The following is an 11,069-nucleotide window of genomic DNA, read 5'->3' as shown; positions in this document are numbered from 1 at the left end:
ATGACAGAACCGTTAGGCGGATTCAGGGGGAAGGCGGGTCCCCCCTTTCGTGGAAAAAGTTTGGTATATTATATAGGCAATCACCGAAGCATGACTAGAGCCCCTCCCCCATCTTAGGTCAGTCAGTGCCAAGTGAGACAAGTAAATTAAGTGCTTGTGGCTGTGGATTTACACATGATGATAACAAATAGTTTCCGACAATTTTAGTAATAATAAACATGATTATTTATTGAACTTGACATCTCCTCTTTCGCAGCATAAATATATAAAACAAGGATTCGAAAGTCCTTCTCTATAAATCATTTTAAAACCACAAACCTCAGTAAAAAGTTGATTTTTTATCGAAAAGTTTGCAATTGTCCGGAAATATCTCTTGTTAGTTTCGTTTCCGATTTACATTTAGTTTATTTGTTATGTTTCCGGTTACGAAAATCTGAGAGAAAAAAAAATCATAACATGACCTGAAATATACGCAAAATGTTGATACTTTAAGAATATTGTTAATATTTCCGTAAGATTTAAGCTTGATGAACAGTTAATTCGCATACCATGTCAGCTGACAAAGTAACAGACGCAAGCAAGGTCAAAGTACTGGTCAACGCCATGCACAAACAGGGCATTCGTCTTCTGGCGATGGATTTCGATCAGACATTGATATCTATTCACTCTGGTGGTCGATGGAAAGAAACAATAGAAAACCTGGTCAAAGAGGTCCGTCCCTGCATGAGAGATTTGATTCATACTTGCCTTGACAAAGGGATTTACGTTGCCATTGTTACCTACTCTGCACAGTCTTGGTTAATTAAAGATCTGATGAAAAATTTATATGATAGGTAAAGTTTCAGCTTACAATTTATAAATATAAGTTATATAGTTTGCTACTAACCTCCCTACAGATCCAAAGGGGCTGAGGCCATAGCCTGAGTCACCCTTTGGATTTTACTAACCCACTAAAAAAAGGCTCTTTGGATGGGTATGGGGTTAGTAGTCAAATGGTAGTGAACTGTACAAATGTATAATTAATTAATCGCACACAGGACTTTTCCTGGTGTGTTTAGTAAAAAAATAAATAATAGAATACAACAACATCAGGAGGATTTTGAAAATAAATAACTCAGCCTTGATAAATTATTACAAAAAATATAAATGGTTTGTTCTGTTGTAGTTTAAAAATAAATTACCTGACTTGCTATATACATTTGTACATGTAGCTATGTCATGTATGTATTGAAAATAAATAACTCAGCAGGTCTAATCAAAAGTCAAATGAAAGAAGGAAATGGCACCAGATTCTTCATAAATTCATCTTTTTTCCCAAAACAAATTCGAGAAACACTTCTTTACCATTTATTTGGTTAAGAACATTTACTGTAATATTTATTCTTGTGGAAATAATATTCCAGAATTTTTTTTTCCTTTTGAAACTTATATTATGAAGGAACTTCTATTGCGTGACAATACAACGGGTTTGCATCTTTATGTGGTTAGTTGTCAGTTCTAAATTTATCCTTATTTATCTATTTGTCATGAATGGGGCGAGTTGGCAGACCTTATTAAAACAGGATGTTGACCCTTTCTACTAGTGGGGCAAGTTATCAAACATATGATCAATGGAATTTTACCCTTTTTCCTAAGTGGGGCGAGTTGGTAAACAAGAGAGGGGTGAGTTGGTGAAAAAGTGGGGCGATGAGATGTGGGGGGATTTGCCCAGAGGCACTTGTCTCAGAAAAAAATTTCCTATATACCTTATTATAACACAAGGTACTTAACTTGCATTTTAGAAAAATGTTGGGTGGTGACGAAGTTCCGTTATATGCCGCTTTATAGGCTGTTAATCCCACTAAAGCTTGTTTTATCGTAAATCCAAATTGATTTATCTTTACAATGGTGTATAACATGCCTACATTTATTGTCGGAATCATCCGTAGCAATCCTATCAAAGTATGTCAATCGTTATAATTTTGCAAACCGCTGAAGAATTGGCAATAAACGCGTCATGCTCCTTGTATATCTCGGTTTCTGATTGGTCAATTCTATGGGAAAGTCTAGCTGATTCTCGGAGTTATCTGATCTTGTTTCATTTCATCCGTAAAGTCAAGAGAGAGTCTGAAAGACATTGACGTCATGGGAAAATTTGTAACTTATTAGACATACCACAAACAACACTTGTTAGATTTTTTTCACGGTATATCATACAATTTTACTAACTGTATGATAAGTTCTATTCATACGAAAACTAGCAGGTTTTTTTATACGATTTTTATAATAAATCATTTACTGCGGACGTTTATTGCCAATACTTCAGCGGTTTGCAAAATTATTACGATTGACATACTTTGGTAGGATAATGCTACGGATGATTCCGACAACAAATGTAGGCATGTTATACACCATATCATTGTATAGATAAATCAATTTAGATTTACGATATAACAAGCTTTAGTGGGGTTGACAGCCTATAAAGCGGCATATAACGAAACTCCGTCACCACCTAACATTTTTCTAAAATGCAAATTAAGTACCTTGTGTTATAATAAGGTATATAGGAATTTTTTTTCTGAGACAAGTGCCTGTGGATTTGCCAGTTGGGCGATTTGTCATGGATTCTCATGTACCTGTGTCTAATTTTCAGAAAATGTCTTTAACTGATCTTTGTTTATTCATACATGTGAATAGCATTGCTCATTGTTGAAGGTCGTATGGTGACCTATAGTTGTTAATGTTTGTGTCATTTTGGTCTTTTGTGGATAGTTGTCTCATTGGCAATCATGCATGACACCACATCTTCTTTTTCATATGGTGACAAAAAATGTACATTCAATTTCATAGGCTGAAAATTAAGATTGTTTCACACTCCTTGAAAATACATGTATCATGTAATTGATTGATTGGTAAATGTATGTGACCAATTAAGCATTATAATTGATACCTATTGTTTTTAGATATATAGATCATCATGATCATAGAAAGATTGTCAAGGGTATATGATTTTAACAATTTTTAATTTGTTGATTTCTATTGATATATATTTGTCATGAGACCTATAATTATTACATTGTCTTTGATCACCAATATTAATGATATTTCAATTCTAAAATTCTAAGAAGATTAAGATCTGTATGCATTGTCCCTTGTCAGTTTCAGTAATCACCTACTTGTATTGAAGTCATTTGGATGTTTCCTTTGAAATTTAAAATTAAATATGACTAAATGTTTAATGAATTTTTCTGCAACTCTCTTAGTCATGTTAGTACAAATCCAATTATCCTGGTTATCCCTATAAATGAAGGCCTGAATTGGGTTTACAGACGGAGAATAATGAGCAAAGTACAGATTAAAGGTCAAAAACATTTTTTAAAGAGAAAATAATGAATGATGGATATTGGAGGCTTTAATTTAAAGAGTTAAGGGCAAAATACATTTTTTAGATGAAGAAAGAATGAATTAAGAAAAAAAGATATAAATTAAGGGACCCCTATTTATTATGGTTATCCCTATACATGAACTTGAACTCATTCATGAAGGCCTGATAAGGGTTTACAGACTGAGAATAATGAGCAAACAATTGCAAATAAAGGGCAAAACAAATGTGTTAAAAATCTTGCTTCTGCAATAAAGGTACAATAAATTTAATTTCAAGATCAGTACATGTATACTGATTTTGTGATATCATAAATTCTGACATTTGTAGCCATTATATCTACAATGTATTAATTCATATTAACATGATAAGCATACATAATTAACTTGTGCATACATGTACGTTCTTCATATGGAATATATAGTGTTATGATAAATTTCCATATTAAAACCTATTATATAGTCCAGTAATACTTTGATATTTGCTTCTCTCTTGTTTATAATAGATGTAATAAATATTTTTTAATTATAGTACTGGTGCATAAAGGTTTTGATAGTGCTGAAATCTTGCTTAGATCTCGTTGTTGTAAAATTCATATTGTGGGACACAAAAATGAGAGTTTGGATGGAGTTAAACAGATTAGAGATTTTCAGGGAAAAATTACCTAAAACATTAAAAAATTCAGCATGTACAGAAATAAAGACCCCCCTCCCCCCATCAACATAATCATTACATATCATTTAATAAGATTATTGTTTGTTGATTTTCAAGATTGTTAAATATGTTAAAAATATAAAAATGTTTTCTCTTATTTTTTTTTACAGAGATGCATCAAAAATAGTAGTGAGAGGGAACACATCCGACTTTTTGGAAAGGAATAATTATGAAATAAATGGAAAAGAGGCTCACATTGCTGATGTTCTAACATGTTTGTACAAAAATAGACACGAAATTATTAAGCCAAATGAGGTCATCCTGTTCGACGATGACACAGACAATACGAATGAAGCCAAAAAATTTGGACACTGGGCAGTGGAAGTGAGAGAAGACATTTGTTACGACACATTCACTGAAATCTCAGCAATGTTTCAGTCTAAAAGCTCAAAGTAATTGATTTTATTTCATACTGTTTGTGATATGATGTGATATTGTCAAAGCAATTTAAGCTAACCCAGTGACATGTTTTTTTCCATTTTTGATTGTTAATCTGTAGATCCTATGTGAACACTTTGCTTATAAATATGGTTCTGACACCATGTACTGTAAACTATAGTTTTTGAAGGTGTACACAATTTGGCCCAGCTCAAGGATTTCAAAATTCAAGAAAGGACCAATGAGTGCCGTCAGATCTTTGTTACTTTAAGCGAGGGAATATGATCTGTATTTTTATTAGATATTATGTTTTTCATCATTTTACATTTAAAACAGGTTCAGTATTGTTATACCAGAAATCATTCATTTTATGTACATGTATTCACATTTTTAATGGAAAAAAAAGGGTATTAACATTTTTTATGGAAAAAAAAGTATTCACATTTTTCCTATTATACATACTGAGGCTTTGTTTTTCCACAAGGAACATGAGAAAATATTTGATGAAATGAATTGAAATAACCAAAGGCAACAAGAAAGCCTTGATTTTCCTATGGAGCAGTCTTTAGTATTTTTTCCTAGTGCTCCTATATATGTTTTAAAAGTGTTATATTACTCTTAACTTAAGTGTCATGATTTGCCAATTTTTTGTTTGTCATTTAATTTGATTTTTTTAAAGTCATGTGAAGTGTGTGATGAAATAGCAAAAACGTCGCAAATTCAATCTGAGGATAGTTCTGATTCCGCTTTATAGAGTGCCATATTTTATAAGTTTTCAAGAATTAAGTATTATTAATTTACATGTGCAGTGCTATATATGAGTTTAATGAATTGATCGTTTGTTGATCAAAGATACATGGTAAAAATTCTGTCATTATTTTATTTGCATTCATGTTTTTTCTCCCATTTATTCCACACTATATGTACAGATGCCAAAAGTTGTTTTTTTAAACATTAGAAGTTAAAAAATGTTGATCTTACAGCATTAATAGTGAGTTCATGAAAAAATCAAGAATTTTATAAACTTTAGAATTGTTTAATCTGAAATTCATGGCATAATAAGTTATTTTATATCAAAACATTGAAAATTAAAGTGCAAGGTAAACCAGCTTTAAGGAAAAAGAAAATGTTCAGAAACCAGTCATCAATAAAATAATTCTGAACTGTTCTTTAAAAAAATATATATCAATGTATATAAGAGTATTTCAGAGTAGATGTTTGCACACCCTCCCATGGGGTTTGAGATACCCCCTTTTTAGCAGGATTCCTGTTGCTTAGACTTTACTTTTCTATGTTGTGTTTTTATGCCCCACCTACGATAGTAGAAGGGCATTATGTTTTCTGGTCTGTGTGTCTGTTAGTCCGTCTGTCAGTCTGTCTGTTTATTTGGTCGTCTATCCCGCTTCAGGTTAAAGTTGTTTTTTTATATTTACATGCAGGTCTGTTTGTTGTTTTTTCATATTTAGTTATGGCATTTTCACTTCTTTTTCAACTAGCGAGTTTGAATATCCCAATAGTATTATTCATCTCTATCTTGTCCAACCTAAAGACATTACAGAATCTATAGATCTATAAAATATTGGAACTACATGTACATTTACATGTACTTGGATATATAGATCAGGATATATATATAAGATATATCATAGGGCATTTTACAGTATTAGGCAATATAGGAAAAGTGTACTGACATAAAAAATAAGTAGTCTCTAAACACAATAACTCTAAATAGAGCTTCCGTTAGTAGAAGCCATATTAACTATGTGTATCCGTGAGAAAAATGTAAAAGCATAAAAATATAGTATATTTACCAATACACATAATTAACAGCACCTGGTGATGTTTCATTTTACAGTACTAATTAACACAGTTTGTTTAAGGGCATATCATACAGTTTTGATCCCATATTGAAAATTTGCTGATAATTTGCGTATAGTCTATTTTTTCCCTGATTAAACCATCTATGTAATATAAATATACCCTCATGTGCTACTTATTGAGTAAAATGAGGTCCAATTTTTATTTAAAGACTGACAATAATTTATTTTGATTTTATTGAACCATAAAACTAATTTTTGACTCTTCACATTGAATAATCCGCGAAGTGGATTATGTAAAATGTGAAGAGTGAAAAATTAGTTTTATGGTTCAATAAAATCAAAATAAATTATTGCCATTCATTATAAATAAATTTCTATAAAAAAATAAGACTCAAAGAACTTTTTATATTATTTATCTTGACAATAACAACATACACACATGTTGGCGTATGAATGCACAATGTCAGAGTGGGCGTGTCGCCATCAAAATTGATAACATTGAAAATAAAATTAATAATTTTAACCAATCAGAAGACAGTAAATACACCAAATTTATTTATATATATTTATTAAAAATTCAGATTTGTCAGTGACGGATCCAGAAATTTTCATAAGTTGGGGACCCACTGGCTGTCTAAGAGGGGGCCGATTTCGTCACGCTTCAGTGATTCCCTTATATATATAAGCAACCAATTTTTTTTTCTCAAAAGGCGGTGCCCGTGCCACCTGCCCCCTCTAAATCCACCTCTGTTTGTGGACGTATTTTTCAATGTTTTTCCTTTAGACACTAATACATTTTGGTTTTAAAAAATAAAACACAAGCTATTTTTGTTGTTAAATTATTTGTAAATTCTGTTTTATATAAATGTCTTTTAAATTTGTGCAATTTGTTTTTCAAATAACTCATATTTATCAAATGTTCATGAATGGAGAAAAAAACATAATTTCTGCTGTATACATGTATAAATTTATCAAATTAAAAACAATTGCACTATTTGTATTTTCATGAAAATTGGCACACATAATCTTCGTACGTAATCAAATCAAATGGCATTTTAAAAAAGAGGGGTCCCTGAACTCGTTTTCAAGTCAGATAAGTTGGAATGAAAAAAAATATATAAGGATTGAATAATAAATTAAATGTATTTTTATTTTTGTGTAATTCTCTAAAGGCATGAAAGGCTTAGGTCAAGTCCATGTTCATGATTGAATTCAGTTGTCATTGTTGTAAAGGCCAAACTATAATTTATACCATAGTCATATTCCCGATGATGATATACCAGAGTGAGTTTGAAGTTATAGTATACTGCAGTTGAGGTTCTTTGTTTGATAATAATATATACATTTTATTATTTGAAGACATTAACTTATTACGTTTACTTAATTTTCATGTTTAGGATCTTATATGTTTACATTGAAAATTGTGCATACATCCCTGACATCCCAACATTTAACATTGTTAATTTTGTTTGTACAAAAGAGGGGGCAAAGGACCTTTATCGGGACTCCGGGATAGGGTGTTTTTAAGCTCGGGATTTCGTGATTGACCATTTTCGGGATCTGTGAATTTCTTTATTTGAATTTCAGGACCTTTGGATTTCATATTTTTAAGCCCGGGATACTGGGATTTCAGGGTCAGGACCCCTCCTATCCCCCTCACAAATTAACGATACTGTACAGAGTTCGTGAAATCTTTTTATCCTTGGTGGTCCTTGAAGAAAATCTGCTGGTCCTCACTATTAATTCTATTGCAAAATACTAAAATTGTGTCTGTCCTTTGCAAAATTTTGGTGGTAAAATTCTGAGGACCACCATTTTTCAAGAACTCTGACTGTATTGTTTAGCAAAGAGAGAAAATGAGTGCAAGTGAACAGATATTTGCTTAATTTTCTATAATTATTTGTTATATCGGTAAATAATCTAAGTATAATGAACATAAATTATATTTTGATTCAGGCTTTATTTCTCCTGACAAATGTCAAAACAATTATGATACTATATGTTTTGTATGCTAATAGTTTGTCCTACATTTTGTGACATTTCAATTTCTAAATTGGTTGGTTACTCTTACTTTAGTACATGCATTGGCGGATCTAGGGAGGGGGGGTTATGGGGTTGGAACCCCACTTTTTTTTGGTCGATCAATGCATTTGAATGGGGACATATAGCTGGAACACCCCCTTTATCCTAGATTGGGACCCCCCCCCCCTTTTAAAATGGCTGGATCTGACACTGACATGTATCTATGTTTTAGTCCTATGAGATTTATTTTTAAATGTCAAATATGCTTATAAATATGCACATTAATGAGGAAAAATAAAAACAGGAAAAGTTCATAATATTTGAAGTTGAATATACATGTATATATCAGAAAATAAGACATGTGATATATTACAGATAAAATGAAAAAAAAACTAATTTTGTTTTGATAATTGTAATTTGTTAACCATGATCATGGATCCAACCTCAGTATTTATAGATTGAAAATGTGTTGTTCTTGGTAATTTATTCATTAGTTCAAAGATTTTTTTATTTTTATATACTCTCAAAAACTCAAGTTGTTTTGGTCCTTATGGGATAAAAATGAAAAGATTAAGTTAAGACTTGAAATTTTTGTTGACACTTTAAAACTTTTTATCAAGTAGAAATTATAAGTTAAATTAAAAATCATGACTTAATATTAATTAAAGAAAGATTAGAAGTGAAATAGTAAAAAAACAGAAATGCTCAAAGGTTGTGATGTTGAAAATGTGATAAAATTTTTGTAAAAGTGTTTTTTTTTTTAATCTTTACAGTTGATTTATATTTTCAAAAAAGAAAATTACACTCAGTTGTAATTAACTTACACTATTAAACGAAAGGAGAAATTATTTCCTTAAACTTATTGTACTCATAAATGCATATTTTCAGAAAAGAACCTGTTACCTTTTTTATTGTTTATGAAAATTTATTCCTTCCAGATCACCTTTGTTAGGATGCTCAATTACATGTTGATCTTTAAAATTAGTTACCTATCTTCATGCTTGTTGAATTATATCAGTAAAAACAACATTTAACTTTGTTATTTTTATTAAACAACTGTGTTTTAAATTACCTTTATTTCTATACATTTAATTAATATACCCCTTATTACAACTTTTTTATGATCCCATAATGCCCAGGGAAACTTATACACAATGTGTATAACCATAAAAACAGATCAAGATCGAATTTTTGTAGGCCTTACATTTACCGCACTAGAGTTATGCTCCTTTACAAAATTAATGGAAAATTTCTGCAGTGTTCGTTTCCATTCTCTAACTTTAGTTTGCTCAACCAAATATGAAACTTACACACAATTGTTATTACCACAAAACACAGGTAAGTTTAAATATTGGTGGCATTACTTGTTCTGTTCAAGAGTTATCCCCCTTTACAAATGGAAAAACTGCTTAATTTATTGTTTCTAGATAGATATAGGAAGATGTGGTGTGAGTGCCAATGAGACAACTCTCCATCCAAATAACAATTTAAAAAAAAGTAAACCATTATAGGTCAATGTACGGCCTTCAACACGGAACCTTGGTTCACACTGAACAACAAGCTATAAAGGGCCCCAAAATTACTAGTGTAAACCCATCCAAACAGGAAAACCTATGGTCTAATCTATATATAAAAACGAGAAACGAGAAACATGTATAAATTACATAAACAAACGACAACTACTGTACAACAGATTCCTGACTTAGGACAGGTGCAAACATTTGCATCGCAACTAACTTTAGTTTGCCTCAACTGAATGTTATGAAACTTATGCACAACGTCTACCTAGCTCCACTGTGGTCGGAAGGAAATGTCAAATATAGAAAAGAGGATGTGGTATGATTGCCAATGAGACAACTCTCCAAAAGAGACCAAAATGACACAGAAATTAACAACTATAGGTCACCATACGGCCTCCAACAATGAGCAAAGCCCATACCGCAAAGTCGGCTATAAAAGGCCTCCAAATGACAATGTAAAACAATTCAAATGAGAAACATAACGGCCTTATTTATGTATCAAAACTGTATGAAAAACAAGTATCTAACACATTAAACAAACAACAAACACTGAATTACAGGCTCCTGACATGGGACAGGCACATACATACATTATGTGGTGAGGTTTAACATGTTAGCGGGATCCCAAACCTCTCCTAACCTGGGACAGTGGTATACAAACCTGCTTGAACAAAAGAGTAAGCTGATAAAATGCATATAAATATATTTGAAATAAAAGATGTGGATTTATTTGGGTTGCTGAGAAGCTCTTGAGCTATTTTTTGACTTTAAATGTCTAGATTGGGTGAAGGCATAATAGCAAAACTTGAGTGTACTAGTAATTGAAATATATATAACACCAATATATTCATTTCATATTGTAATTTATTGTTAATTTTCAAAAACAAATTGTCTAGTATTTTATTTACTGGGTACATACTCATTCGTCCATTAAAAGTGTTCAGTGATATCTGGTATGTTTTGAATAATGCAACCCACAAATGTTATAGATTAATAAAATTGAGAATGGAAATGGGTAATATGTCAAAGAGACAACAACCCAACCAAAGAGCAGAACACAGCCGAAGACCACAAATGGGTCTTCAACGCAGCGTGAAAATCCCGCACCTTGAGGTGGTCCTCAGCTGGCCACTACACAAAATTGTGTACTTGTCTAGTCCAGTGAAAATGGACGTCATGCTGAACTCCAAAACATATACAGAAAAGAACAATGTTTAGAACACAGTTATTAAGTATAATAGCAATTATTTTGAA

General features: G+C 31.5%; 1 protein-coding gene across 1 annotated transcript; it reads left to right on the top strand.

Annotated features, from left to right (window-relative positions):
• Positions 1-421: 421 nt before the first annotated feature.
• On the top strand, positions 422-5,021 carry LOC134681435 (uncharacterized). Its single transcript, XM_063541067.1, has 2 exons — positions 422-833; positions 4,186-5,021. Exons 1-2 carry the CDS (start codon positions 550-552, stop codon positions 4,469-4,471), a joined length of 570 nt encoding a protein of 189 aa, XP_063397137.1. The 5' UTR covers positions 422-549; the 3' UTR covers positions 4,472-5,021.
• Positions 5,022-11,069: the final 6,048 nt, after the last annotated feature.

Source organism: Mytilus trossulus, chromosome 8 (assembly GCF_036588685.1).
Source record: "Mytilus trossulus isolate FHL-02 chromosome 8, PNRI_Mtr1.1.1.hap1, whole genome shotgun sequence".
In the NCBI taxonomy this organism is placed as follows: domain Eukaryota; kingdom Metazoa; phylum Mollusca; class Bivalvia; order Mytilida; family Mytilidae; genus Mytilus; species Mytilus trossulus.
Note: the sequence above shows the minus strand (reverse complement) of the source record. Positions and strands in the feature narration are given on the sequence as shown.

What these genes read in the sequence shown, in the direction of transcription:
- LOC134681435 (XM_063541067.1), top strand. Translation starts at nt 550, where the DNA reads ATGTCAGCTGACAAAGTAACAGACGCAAGCAAGGTCAAAGTACTGGTC. An exon ending in ATGAAAAATTTATATGATAG is followed by an intron (nt 834 to 4,185) that starts GTAAAGTTTCAG and finishes TTTTTTTTACAG; the next exon opens with AGATGCATCAAAAATAGTAG.